Source organism: Gigantopelta aegis, chromosome 11, assembly GCF_016097555.1.
Source record: "Gigantopelta aegis isolate Gae_Host chromosome 11, Gae_host_genome, whole genome shotgun sequence".
Lineage (NCBI taxonomy): Eukaryota > Metazoa > Mollusca > Gastropoda > Neomphalida > Peltospiridae > Gigantopelta > Gigantopelta aegis.
The window spans coordinates 25,341,847-25,357,291 of NC_054709.1; the positions used below are offsets into that span (position 1 = coordinate 25,341,847).

A 15,445-nucleotide genomic window follows, 5' to 3' on the forward strand; every position below is an offset into this window, starting at 1 on the left:
AGTGACCCTTCAATAGTGACGCTGAGTATATATATATATATATATATACTCTTCAAAAGAAGAAACGCAAAACCACATTGTCGTAACATTTAATGATTTATTATGAATATATATATATATTGTTCACAATTCACTCTAGTCCATTGTGAGTAAGTGATAGGACACACCACCAAGGTCAAGGTCATCTGGAGTCAATACTGGGTGTGGCCTCCGCGTGTGTTGACAACTGCCTGGTACCGCCTGCCCATTGAAGCAACCAGAGTACGGATGACGTCCCGGGGGATGGTGGCCCACTCGTCCTGCAAGGCTGCTGCCAGCTCGGGCAGGGTCTGGGGCTGTGGTTGTCGCTGTTTGAGGCGTCGGTCCAACTCGTCCCATAGTGTCAATCAAATCCGGTGATATCGATGGCCAAGGAAGGACATTAATGTTGTTGTTCTGTAGGAAAGCCGTTGTGAGACGTGCTGTGTGAGGCCTGGCGTTGTCATGTTGGAACACTGCGTTGGCGTTGGCCATAACTGGAACGATGTGTGGCCGGAGGATCTGGTCAATGTAGCCCTGTGCATTCAGGTTGCCCTGCACGTGGACCAGGTCAGTTCTGCCAGATGGCTGCCCACACCATGACACTACCCCCGCCGAATCTGTCCACTTCCTGCACGCAGTTTGCCGCATAACGTTCACCACGACGCCTATACACGCGACATCTTCCATCATGATGTCGGAGCAGAAAACTGAACCACACCTGTCTCCATCGCAGTTTGTCGATGATCTGGCACCACTGCAGTCGGAGTCGACGGTGTTGTGGTGTTAAGATGACACCTCGAACTGGCACGAATTCCTACCTCACGTACGGTTCCGTACGGTCTGGTCGGATATCCTGCGCAAACCTGGTATTGCTGCGGCTGTGGAGGGGGCAGTAGTCAATCGTTCCCGAAGGTGGCGTACCCGGATGTAGCGGTCCTGCCCGGGGGTAGTGATGGTCACCGGATCTAGGGAGGTCACGTGTTGATCCATGTTGCTGGTAACGGTCCCACAGTCTGGAGATGGTGCTTGGGGACACATGGAATGCCCTGGCAACGGCCGTTCTGGATTCGCCTGCGTCTACGATGGCATTGTTTTTTGCGGTTCACTGAGACGTTGTCCTGGATTAACTGTCGGCCAGATACAGAGGCCAGGGCAAGCGAACACCCCTGCTGTCATTGCACGTGCAGACAACGCACGTGCAGTGGTGACATGGTTTGCACGTGGCTGCGTTTTTGCGGATATTCTTATAGGCACCATCTCACAGACAGGATTGTACATAGCCACGTTTTTTGATATAACAGTCGAATGTGCACTGGGCTGGCAATGACGATAATTCTGCTCTTTTAACACATACAGATCGGAGTTCCTGTGAACTGACACTTTTGAGAATCCCATTATCTGGAGGAGACAGCGGGTGACAGGGAGGTATTTCGTCTTCCCCAGCAACCAATAAACCTTTACCAAAGAGAACAGAAAGGGGAAAAAAAGAGTAAAGTTTGTGTTGTTTAATGACACTGCTAGAGCACATTGATTTATTAATGATCGGCTATTGTATAGCAAACATTAGGCAATTTTTAAGATATAGTCTTAAAATCGCTCCTTTTTTTTCCATTAGTGGCAAGGGATCTTTTATATACACCATCCCACAGGCATGACAACACATACCACGGCCTTTGATATACCACTCGTGGTGCACTGGCTGGAACGAGAAATAGCCCAGTTGGCCCACCAACGGGGATCGGGGGTGGGGTGGGGGTGGGGGAAGATGCAGAAAAAATATGATACACTAAAGTGTAGGTATGTTATGGAGCCTGGTAGTATGAGTACAGATGGAAATAGAAAGTTTGTTTTATTTAACGACGCCACTAGAGCACATTGATTTTTAATCTTATCATAGGCTATTGGACGTCAAACATATGGTCATTCTGACACTGTTTTTAGAGGAAACCCGCTGTCGCCACATAGGCTACTCTTCTTTACGACAGGCAGCAAGGGATCTTTTATTTGCGCTTCCCACAGGCAGGATAGCACAAACCATGGCCTTTGTTGAACCAGTTATGGATCACTGGTCGGTGCAAGTGGTTTACACCTACCCATTGAGCCTTGCGGAGCACTCACTCAGGGTTTGGAGTCGGTATCTGGATTAAAAATCCCATGCCTCGACTGGGATCCGAACCCAGTACCTACCAGCCTGTAGACCGATGGCCTGCCACGACGCCACCGAGGCCGGTCAGATGGAAATAGCTACTGTTAAGGCTAAATACTTCAGGCTCAGTTCCTAATACCTCAATACCTTGAGTCAAAGACGGATCCATGGGACACCCCCCCCCCCCCCGCCCGCCTCCCCCACCATGAAACAAATAATTGCCCACTTAACAATATGTTCAAAATGTTCATTTCATGAATATCACACTTTTATTAAACGGCCCTTTTAAAGAGACATTCCTCAGTTTGCTGCAATTTTAAAGATGTTATAGACTAACAGACTTTTTAACGATTGTAACTGCATATCAAATATATTGTTATGCATAAAATATTAGTGGCTGTATATTAAACGTGTTTCAGATCGTCCTACTATTTGTACTAGGTTAATTTTTATTTTATTTCCTAAAATGTTTGTTTTCGTACGTACGAAATTATTTGCAGACAAAATCCAGTTTGCGCTTCTTACAAATATTAAGACGGCCAGAAACACATTGACTATACAGACACTGATATACTAAACAAGAAAATATATTTAATATGTAAGTTTACTCGTAGAAATATTTTATTTTGCGGAAACATCTTACAATGCAGCAAACTCAGGAATGTCCCTTTAAGACGTTCGTGGTCAGTTCGCTGTCCCAGAAGATGGCGATATTAGGGCCCGAAATACCGTAACCTGTTTCGGGGAGTTCGAGAGTATGCTCCCGCGAGAACATTTTAAAATTTAAGTGTTAAAAAATCAGCATATACAGCGTAACAACACTGATCACTGATCCACGGCCCCTAGTAAAAAAGAAAGAAGGAAATGTTTTATTTAACGACGCACTCAACACATTTTATTTACAGTTATATGACGCCAAACATATGGTTAAGGAACACATAGATGGAGGAAACCCACTGTCGCCACTTCATGGGCTACTCTCTTCGATTAGCAGCAAGGGTTCTTTTATATACACCATCCCACAGACAGGGTTGTACATACCACGACCTTTGATACACTGGCTGAAACGAAAAATTTCCAAATGGGTCCACCGACAGGGATCAATCCGAGACCCACCGCGCATCAAGCAAACGCTTTACCACTGGGCAACATCCTGCCCCCCACCCCTCCCCACGGCCCCTAGTAATGACTGACATTAAAAAAAAACCTAATTCTGAATCACCTTTATAAGTAGTTAAAATGGCTTCTATTCTATAATTCTACAATTAGTTCTGCATTATACATACCAGACACGCACAGGACAAGCCAACAGAATACACCCATACTCTGAAGCCGTGTTTCAAACCGAGTGCATACCTTGAGTAAAAGTAGTTCGAGATAAGGACGTGTTCGGTTGTATATTCTGTGCGGTAGTAGTCGAGAAACTGTTCTACTTACTCGGACGGCAGTAGATAATGTCAACAAAAAAACCCCCCAACCCCAACAGTTAAAGTTTGTTTTGTTCAACGACACCACTTGAACACGTTGATTTGTTAATCATCGGTTATTTGAGGTCAGTCGTATGATTATTCTGACATATAGTCGAGAAGAAACACGCTACGTTTACTTTCATTACTAGCAAGTGGTCTTTTATACACACAAGCCCACATACAGGATACTAGTAAAACATGCCACGACCTTTGGTAAAAACAGTAGTGGTATAAATGTTCAAACATAATCATTAAATTATACTAGACAAGTACTGAACAGTATTGGAAAAAGAAACAAGACGACCAAAAAAAAAAAAAAAAAGGAAAAAAAAAGAAAGAAATACATGTTTTATTTAACGACGCACTCAACACATTTTATTTACGGTTATATGGCGTCAGACATATGGTTAAGGACCACACAGATATTGAGAGGAAACCCCTGTCGCCCCTACATGGGCTACTCTTTCCGATTAGCAGCAAGGGATCTTTTATTTGCACTTCCCACAGGCAGGATAGCACAAACCATGGCATTTGTTGAACCAGCTATGGATCACTGGTCGGTGCAAGTGGTTTACACCTACCCATTGAGCCTTGCGGAGCACTCACTCAGAGTTTGGAGTCGGTATCTGGATTAAAAATCCCATGCCTCGACTGGGATCCGAACCCAGTACCTACCGGCCTGTAGACCGATGGCCTAACCACGAAGCCACCGAGGCCGGTCCCCCACAAAAACATTTTATATTAATTCTGGGTGGAATCAACACAATATTCCCTTTGCCAAACAGATATATATATATATATATTATAATTTTTTTTTTTTTTTTTTTTTTTTTTTCTGTTACAACAGTAAACTGTTGCTATTCTTGAACTAGCATCACCATAAGACGGTGCAAATGGATTGGCCACGTATTCCAAAAAGAAGACACATTTATCACCAGAAATGCAGTGCGCTGGATCCCAGAAGGGAAAAGAAAGAGAGGACGTCCGAAAACAAAATGGCGCTGGACAGTGGAAATAGAGATGAAAGAGACAGGACACAGATGGGGCACCATCGAGAGATTGGCAAGGGATAGACCGGCGTGGAGGAAGTTCGTCGCTGCTCTAAGTGCCACTAGGCATGACAGGAAATGATGATGATGATCCCGGAATTCACCTTGCAATTTGTTAATTACATCAGTGAAATGTAAAAATATACAAACTATAAAAGTCTATATACACAGACATAACCAGAGGGCGTTATATTTTCAGCCATTGAAACACGTATATTTTCTCTTCCGGGATATAGTACTTTTAGTAGTTATGTCTGGTCATCAATAGTAATAATATAGTAATAAAAAAACCCAAACCATAAAAAAACAAAACAAAAAAACAACCCAAAAAACCCAAACAAACAACAACAACTAAATCCACCCACCACCAAAAACCAAGAAACAACAACAAAAACAACAATCAAAGAAACCCGCTGTCGCCACTTCATGGGCTACACTTTTCGATTAGCAGCAAGGGATCTTTTATATGCACCATCCCACAGACAGGATAGAACATACCACGTCCTTTTGACGTACCAGTCGTGGTGCACTGGCTGGAACGAGAAATAGCCCAATGGGCCTACCGACGGGGATCGATCCCAGACCGACCGCGCATCGAGCGAGCGCTTTACCACTGGGCTACGTCCCGTCCTATGTCGATAGAAACACTGCCTATAGGAGTTTTAGCTAGATATGTTAATATAGAAACACTGCCTATGGGAGTTTTAGCTAGATATGTTAATATAGAAACACTGCCTATGGGAGTTTTAGCTAGATATGTTGATATAGAAACACTGCCTATAGGAGTTTTAGCTGTATATGTTGACATAGAAACACTGCCTATAGGAGTTTTAGCTATATATGTTGACATAGAAACACTGCCTATAGGAGTTTTAGCTATACATGTTAACATAGAAGCACTGCGTATAGGAGTTTTAGCTATACATGCTAACATAGAAGCACTGCGTATAGGAGTTTTAGCTATACATGTTAACATAGAAGCACTGCGTATAGGAGTTTTAGCTATACATGTTAACATAGAAGCACTGCGTATAGGAGTTTTAGCTATAGATGTTAACATAGAAGCACTGCCTATAGGACTTTTAGCTATACATGTTAACATAGAAGCACTGCCTATAGGACTTTTAGCTATACATGTTAACATAGAAACACTGCCTATAGGAGTTTTAGCTATACATGTTAACATAGAAACACTGCCTATAGGAGTTTTAGCTATACATGTTAACATAGATGCCTATAGGAGTTTTAGCTATATATGTTAACATAGAAACACTGCCTATAGGAGTTTTAGCTATATATGTTAATATAGAAACACTGCTTATAGTGTTTATATATTCTATATATCACCAAATAAAATCTCATAGTCGTTAATAGTAACATAATGTGGCTAAAATTAATAAAATATACACACACACATACATACACCACACACAGACACCACACACACACCACACACACACAAATGCACACACGCGTACGCACACAAACACACGCACACACACACATACACACACACGTACACACAAACACACACACACACACACACACACATATAAGAAAAAAGGGTCACTGTAATATATTTAGGGGGCGGGCCCCCTGGTCCACCTCCTTGGACCTGCCTTTGCTGGTGAACCGGTATGAACCTCTAGGAGTAGACATAAAAGTAGAATCGAACTCATCCGCAGTGTTTGTCGTCAACCGTGGAATGATAGTTCTGTACAAATAGCTACGTCGTCTTCGGAGTTTGTCGTCAACCGTGGAATGCCGGTTCTGTACAAATAGCCTCGTCGTTTCCGGTGTGTGTTGTTCGAGTTGATGGCGTGTCACAAAGAAAACCGTCGTTATCTTCTAACGTGGAGAACAGGGAGTATACACTAACATTTGATATCTAATAACAAAGACGGAAGGAGGAATGCCAAGCGGATGGGAAGAAGTAAAAAGAGGAATTCGGAATGACGAGTGCAGGCGTGTGTGCAGGGGCTTCGGGGTTCGAACCTCTCCAGCTCAAGTAAATTGTCTTTTGTGCGATCTCGCAGTGCAGTGACGGATCCAGAAAATGCATTTAGGGGAGCCCCAGTGACATGAAGTGGAATACCAAGGGAACTTTGGGGAAGGTTTGGAGGGGGGATCGTAAACAAATGAAAATTAATATACAATGAAATTATAAATATCGCAAAATGTAGGGGTGGGGCGGGCAACGTAGCAGTGCAAAGCTAAGAGACTTGCAAAGAGGATGCTTTGTTGTCTAGCAGAGCCTAAGAGAGCTTTGTGAATTAGGCCCCAGGACTCGACCTAGCTCAAGTCACTTCTAGCCCTTCCCTTATTGATATTGGTATGTAGGGGACTGGACTCGGGGATAATCAAACTTAAGCTCTGTGGCATCAGATTTAGGAACAAATGTGTATTTCAGACACAGTAGCCTGCGACCATTTGGTTGTCTACGATTGCCAAAACATTACTTAGAGTTTCCTCTAGCCTTCCCCTACATATCAATATCAATAAGGGGAGGGCTGGAGGTGACTGGAGCTAGACTCGACTCCCCTATAAACTTCGCTAGTCACAGTCGAGTAGACCCCCCCCCCCCCCCCCCCCCCCCCCCCGCGTTAAAATTCCTGCACTCGCTCCTGGGACGAATTGATGGATAAACGGATAAAAGCACAGATTAAATGAACGAGGGATGGATAAATGGACGAATGCAATGATTAATGGAACGATGACAAAAAATTAAAAAAATGTTTTGTTTAACGATACCACTGGGGCACATTGCTTTATTACTAATCGGCTATTGAATGTCAAACGTTTCGTCATTTTGACATATAGTCTTAGAGGAAACTCCCTAAAAAAAAAAAAAAAATCATTAGTAGCTATGGATCTTTTATATGCACCATCCCACAGACAGGATAACACATACCACGGCCTTTTATATACCTGTCGTGGTGCACTGGCTGGAACGAGAAAGAGCCTAATGGGCCCTTTCGCTCACTCGCTCGCTCGCTCGCTCTCTCTCTCTCTCTCTCTCCCTCTCTCTCTCTCTCTCTCTCTCTCTCTCTCTCTCTCTCTGTCTTTCTCTCTCTCTCTCTCTCTCTCTCTCTCTCTCTCTGTTTTACACACACGCTCGCTCGCACACACACACACACACACACACACACACACACACACACACACACACACACCTACAGTCTTTACTTCTTGTTTATCTGTCTACTTGTTTTAAAATCAATTGTATTATTTTATCTCCCATGTAAACTTTGTAATTGTCAAATGTAAGAAGAGACATTAATACAGCCATCGCCTGTTGGTCAACACCAACGTTAACACAAACATTAACAAATATTGTTTTAAAAAAAAGTTGTAAGGAAAAAAAGGGTGGAATTTGGGATGGGGGATGGCTCCTTGCACCCCCACGGCTACACCAGGACTGGCTGCTAATGGAAAACAAATGTATCTAGCGAGACTCGGCTTGACGTCCAATAGTATGGCTGATTAATAATTAATCAATGTGCTCTAATGGCGTCGTTAAACAGAACGAAGTTTATGTATTTAGCGATTAGTGAAATACCTAAATTACGATAGTAGCCAGGAGCGTAGTTGCCAATGATTAAAGTTTTCACCTGAGAGCGCATACATTAAACGAAGTAAGAAATAGTGGCTGACATGTTTACAGTAATTAGGTAAAACACATACACAAGGTAAATAACTTGTTTATTAAATATTGAAGTTTGTTTTTGTTTAGCGAAACCACTAGAGCACATTGATTTATTACTTATATTGGATGTCAAACATTTGGTCATTTTGACATATATTCTTAGAGAGGAAACCCGCTAAATTTTTCCATTAGTAGCAAGGGATCTTTTATATGCACCATCCCACAGACAGGATGACACATACCTCAGCCTTTGCTTAACAAGTCGTAGTGCACTGGTTGGAACGAGATAAAGCCGAATTAGTTGAATAGATCCACTGAGGTCGTTCGATCCTGCGACGCAAGCACCTCAAGCAAGCTATCAACAGACTGAGTTAAATCCCACCCCAATTACTAGCTAGAAATCTTTTATATGCACCATGTCACAGACAGGATAGCACATACCACGACCTTTGCTTGACCAGTCGTAGTGCACTGACTGGGACGAGAAATAGCCCAATGGGCGCACCCACGGGGATCGATCTGAAACCGACCACGCATCAAGCGAGCACTTTACCACTGTGCTACATCCCACCCTATTAAAACTCGGAATGTCTGACAAAACTAATTATACTTTAAAGTCGCAAACCCTAGTCTTAACCCGTGAAAATGTATTAAGTTTAGTTATCTACAAAACAGGGCCCAGTTTCACAAAACATCGTAAGCCTGTTTTTGCATATAAATGTAAATCTACGACTAAATCACATTTTTAAAATGACTATTACAGTTCGACAAATATAGTTAAAAATACACTTATGTTATTTTCACCTTAAAGGGACATTCCTGAGTTGGCTGCAATTGTTAAAATGTTATCGACTAACCGAGACTTTCTAACAATTGTAATTACATATGAGATATATTTTTCTGTTTAAAATATTAGTGGCTGTATATATTATTTCTGATCGTTCTAATATTTGTACTAGGTTAGATTTCATTTTATTCCCTAAAATAAAAACATTTCGTACGTACGAAATTATTTGAAGAAAAATCCAGTTTGGGCTTCTTACAAATATTAAGACGACCAGAAACACATTGAATATACAGACACTGATATTCTAAACAAGAAAATATATTTAATAAACAAAGTTTAACCGTAGAAGTATTTTATTAGTCGGAAACATCTTACAATGCAGAAAACTCAGGAATGTCCCTTTAACATACTCCATCTTCTGTAATGGTGTAATTTTCTGTGTGAAATAGATGTCGAATACCTATAAATGTACACCCGGTATAACTGCTAGTCGTAGACGTAAAGTTAAGATGTTTTGTGAAATAGGCCCCTGTATCATACGTGGATAAAGTTACAATAATATGAAACGAAAATATGTGAATTAGAAACGAGGAAATACTTTCTAAAAATAGACTAGAACTCGTCTCCTCAACCGTTACTTCTCAGAGGTTCGTGCGTTTTGAACATTTCAAAACCCAGGATGACTCAAAACACTTTTGAAATGGATAATCTAAACAGTAAAATTGAAGTAATGTCTAATTTCAGTTATCAAAATCGATTCTAAAAAAATACGTCGTAGTGCTTAAAAACGAGAATTTGTCAGTTTACAATTAAGATGCGCCAGAACACAACAAATGCAAAATAAGAAAAAAAACCCACTAAAACAGTAGGCCCTATGATCAAAACAATTATGCATCGGGAAATCATACAGAACATTACCAGATCAATTCACGTTTGTGTATGCTTGTTTGTTTTCTTTGTTGGTGGTTTATATATATATATATATATATATATATATATATATATATATATATATATATATATATATATATATATATATATATATTGAGACGCGCTTTGAACTGTCGACTGAACGGATTCCGATGATTTATTTAACAAACAACCGGCCTCAGTGGTGTCGTGCCCAGGGCAGCGTGCTTGAACTTTAATTGGATATAGGCACGAGAATAAGATGAAATGAAATTTAACTAACACTCAGACATTACAATCTGTAACAATATATATTTAACATACATGACAAGAACGCGTACACGCATCAGCATAGAATATCTATTGTTAACAATGAACGCAATCAATATAGATAAAATGTGCAAAAGCGAAACATCGATTCACATCACATGTTTATACGACTAGATTAAACATGTTTTTTTTTTAAATAAAGGAAAGCTTTTTCAATAATGGTGCGTTATACAAAAAAACCCAGCATTCCTCTCATTATAAACACGCTAGGATTAGTTCTATAAATTTATATATTTTGTTTCTTATACAATTTTCAATATTTAGATTTTTACCATTTTCATTATCTCCAATATTAGTATTACGATATCTATATAGCATGTTTTGTTTAGGAATGTTAAACCATCTACCTGTTTCTGGTGGAAATCCTAAAATTACGTAGGGAATTTAGTTAAATTAAATATATATTTTGATACGATAATCTCGTCAAATAGGTTTTGAAGCAAAATTTCGTTTTGAACATAAACTTGGCCCCTAGAACAACTTCTGTTGTATGAATTGGTCGTAGGTGGGAGGGGGAATGTAACTCAGTGGTACAGCGCTCGCCTGATGCGCGATCGATCTAGGATCGATTCTCGTCGGTGAGAATTGGGCTGTTTAACGTTCCATCCAGTGTACAGTGTACAACTAGTGTAACAAAGGCAGTGGTATGTACTATCCTGTCTGTGGGATGGTGCATATAAAATATCCCTTGCTGCTAATCGAAAAGTGTAGCCCATGACGTGGCGACAGCGGGTTTCGTCTCTCAGTATCTGTGTGGAAGCCGTATGCAGCGCTCGCCTTGTGCGCGATAGATTTAGGATCGATTCCCGTCGTTGGGCCCATTGGTCTATTTCTCGTTCTAGCCAGTGCTCCACAACTGGTGTAACGAGAAATAGCGGTATGCAGAACCGATCTTATAATTGAAAGAAACCGCATTACACATCTCATTTTAGTCAGTTTTCCCATATGACCTAAAATCTCCAGTTATTAGAATACCAAAAATACTAATTATCGAGAAACCAAATCAAGCTTGGGCTACTTACAATTATTAGGACGATTAGAAACACATTGAATATACATACACTGATATTCTAAAGAAGGAAGGAAATGTTTTATTTAACGACTCACTCAACACATTTTATTTACGGTTATATGGCGTCAGACATATGGTTAAGGACCACACAGATATTGAGAGAGGAAACCAGCTGCTACTTCATGGGCAACTCGTTTCGATTAGCAGCAAGGGATCTTTTATATGCACCATCCCACAGACAGGATATTACATACCACGGCTGGAACGAGAAATAGCCCAATGGGGCCATCGACGGGGATCGATCCTAAACCGACCGCGCAGCAGTCGAATGCTTTACCACTGGGCTACGTCCCTTCCCCGAAAGGTTTTACAAATGCAGCAAACTCAAGGTAGTTAGTTTCTTTAAAACGTTTGAGTAGAAATATACTCGATATTGCATCTTTAAACAAATCGGACGAAACCGGCCTCGGTGGCGTCGTGGTTAGGCCATCGGTCTACAGGCTGGAAGGTACTGGGTTCGGATCCCAGTCGAGGCATGGGATTTTTAATCTAGATACCGACTCCAAACCCTGAGTGAGTGCTCTGCAAGGCTCAATGGGTAGGTGTACACCACTTGCACCGACCATTGATCCATAACCGGTTCAACAAAGGCCATGGTTTGTGCTATCCTGTCTGTGGGAAGCGCAAATAAAAGATCCCTTGCTGCCTGTCGTAAAAAGAGTAGCCTATGTGGCGACAGCGGGTTTCCTCTAAAACACAGTGTCAGAATGACCATATGTTTGACGTTCAATAGCCGACGATAAAATAAAAAATCAATATGCTCTAGTGGCGTCGTTAAATAAAACAATCTTTACTTTTTTTTTACAAATCGGACGAATTGGCTAAACTCTAGCAATTTTGCGACTCCACATTGCAAAAAAACTTGCAAGAAATATGCGATGCGGCTTAAAAGATCTTAAGCAAGCTAAATGAACTAAAAAAGGAAGAAAGAAAAGTAGTGTTGGAAATAGAATAAAACTGATTTTCGTCGATTATTTCTTTCATATTAAACTGACAAGTAAATATTTTGTAAATATCTATTTAATGATACTCTACCTAATTTAGCATTTACTTGTTTGGGCTCTCATTGATGTACAAGATGGTGTTTACTCTTGAAATTAAAAGAAAGATGTCAGTAAACAGGTGATTTGTGCATTTTATTGGAACAGACTATAACAAATTTTGATCAACATATGTCAATTTCATTGCTGTTCCAGTGTGAGAGACAGTCTGTGATTACCGTTTACCCCTATCCCTCTCAAAAACTAAATATTTGTAGACATTTATAAGTAAGATTTGAGCAAAAACTGCCAATAACCATTCTGAATGTGTGATCTATTATACCGGTATTAAAGGTGCTATGTATTAAAGGAGCAATCTCAAGTTGAATAATGATAGCTATTGCAAATAATGTTTTAAAATTAAATTTTGCTTTAAAATTTAAAGACTACACCTTAAACTATTTGCCCATAAATGATTTTAACAAAATAATTTTATCTACTAGTAGAAAATACACTTTTATTGGAGAATCTTTATCACAAACGGATGCTGACATATAACTATGATATAGCACCTTTAAGTGGTTGCAAGGTTGTGTAAATTTCTAATGTATTTATATTGAATTTATATTCACTAAATATGCTGATAATAATTAATAATGTATGCTGCAATTCAAAATACTCAGTTAACTTGCAGTTTTAAATTAAAAGTTTGTTTAAGGGTAAATGAAACTGACACGTGTAGGTCAAAATTTGTTATAGTCTGTTCCAATAAAGTGCACAAATCACCTGTTTACTGACATATTTATTTTAATTTCAAGAGTAAACACCATCTTGTACATCAATGAGAGCCCAAACAAGTAAATGCTAAATTAGGTTGAATATCATTAAATAGGTATTTACAAAATATTTACCTGTCAGTTTAATTCAAAAGAAATAATCGACGAAAATCAGTTTTAATCTATTTCCGACAGTACTCATAGGTTCCCTAATTTGAGTGCTACATTTTTAGCACGCAAGATCCAACTTAGCATGTGGCTGTTTTTGTGTCGTTTTTAAAAATATTTTTATTTTCATTTTACATTATATAACCCCATTATTTTTTCTTCAAAGTACATTGCCTTCTTCTTTATGCTTACTTATTCTTACATCAAATCCTAAAATACAGCTACAGATAAAAACCTAGAAAACCTACTTTCCAGACTCCTCGCAAAAATCAATAGATTTACACTGAGTTTATTAGACGTTAATTAGCAGCCTACAGACCACTCTTACTGCACGGCTTCAATAGGCTTCTTTTTTTTTCATTTCAACTTATTTTCGTGCTTATATCCACTTAAGGTTCAAGCACGCTATTCTGGGCACTCACCTCAGCTATCTGGGCTATCTGTCCAGGGCAGTGGGTTAGTTGTTAGTGGTTAGTGAGAGAAGAGGGTGTAGTGGTCAAACACCTACCCAAATGAGTCGTTAAAATTCGCTCTGGGTGGGAGCCGGTACCGGGCTGCGAACTCTGTACCTACCAGCTTTATGTCTGATGGATTAACGACGACACCACCGGGGCTGGTAATAGGCTTCAGAATGGATTATCTCTACGCCAATGGATTTAACTCAGTCAGGGGCGTCATGTAGCCCAATGTTAAAGCGTTCGCCTGACGTCCGGTCTGAGATCGATCCCCGTCGGTGAGTCTATTGGACTATTTCTCGTTCCAGCCAGTACATCACGACTGGTATATATCAAAGATCGTGGTATGTGCTCTCCTGTCTGTGGGATGGTGCACATAAATATACATCCCTTGGTACTAATAGAAAAATATGTCGGAATTACCAGAAGTTTAACATCCAATAGCCGATGACTGATAAAAATATGTGCTCTAGTGGTGTCGTTAAACAAAACAAACTTTTAACCTTTTAACTCTGTCGGGATATAGACTGAGGTATTTTGGTCGTAGGGTCCAAATCTCTTGACGGACGCATTGGATTAATCTGCCCCAGTCAGAGCACCACTTGTATATAAAAACACTCTGTGGTATGTGCTATCATGTCTATGGGACGTTGCATACAAAACACACATTGCTGCTAATAAAAAAAGTAGTGAATTTCCTCTGAAGGAAGGAAGAAATGTTTTATCTAACGACGCGACACATTGTTATTTATGCAACGGACAAATGGTTAACGATCACACAGACAATAAGAGAGGGAACCCGCTGTCGCCACTCCATAGGCTACTCTTTTCGATTAGCAATAATGTGTATTTTATATGCATCATCGAACAAACATGATTGTACAGACAACCACTTTGTTACACCAGCTGCGGAGCACAGATGGGCCCACCGTCGGGGATCGATCCTAGATCAATCGTGTGTCAGGCGAGCGCTTTACAAATTATGAATTGGCTTCGTCAAAATTATCAAAATTATCATGGTTCACATCCATGCTATCAATGCACATGAACCTGGATATAATTACGTCAGTCTGTTTTATTTAACGACACCACTGGAGCACATTGATTAATTAATCATCGGCTATTGTCAAACATTTGGTGATTCTGACTCGTAGTCATCAGAGGAAACCCGCTAAATTTTACTAACGCAGCAAGGGATCTTGTATATGCATCATCCCACAGACAGAATAGCACATACCACGGCCTTTGATATACAAGTCGTGGTGCACTGGCTGGAAAGAAAAATAGCCCAATGGGTCCACCGACGGAGATGGATCCTAGACAGACCGCGCATCAAGCGAGCGCTTTACCACTGGGGTCCCGCCCGGGGATATAAGTTAGTCTTAATGTCACCAGCATTTATCTCCCTTTAACGACCATATAGGACTTACTGAACTTGGGCTATTATCGTAAAGTGAGCTATAGAAATATCACAGAGATTATTAGAGAATGACACATCACGTTCGCTTGAAGAATGAAACGTAACGGCTGCCAGAACGTTGGGAAGGTTTTCTAATGTATACTATCGGCCTCGGTGGTGTCGTGGTTAAAGCCATCGGAGATAAGGCTGGTAGGTACTGGGTTCGCAGCCCGGTACC

General features: G+C 40.5%; 1 protein-coding gene across 1 annotated transcript in view; it reads right to left on the reverse strand.

Annotated features, from left to right (window-relative positions):
• The window catches only part of LOC121385113 (mucin-5AC-like), a gene marked incomplete at its 5' end in the record, with an annotated part of 88,129 nt that overhangs the window by 30,012 nt on the left and 42,672 nt on the right, over positions 1-15,445 (reverse strand). The window contains one exon of the mRNA XM_041515650.1: positions 1,376-1,476. Within this exon, the coding sequence (XP_041371584.1) occupies positions 1,376-1,476 (101 nt within the window). The remainder of the gene's footprint in view (positions 1-1,375; positions 1,477-15,445) is intronic.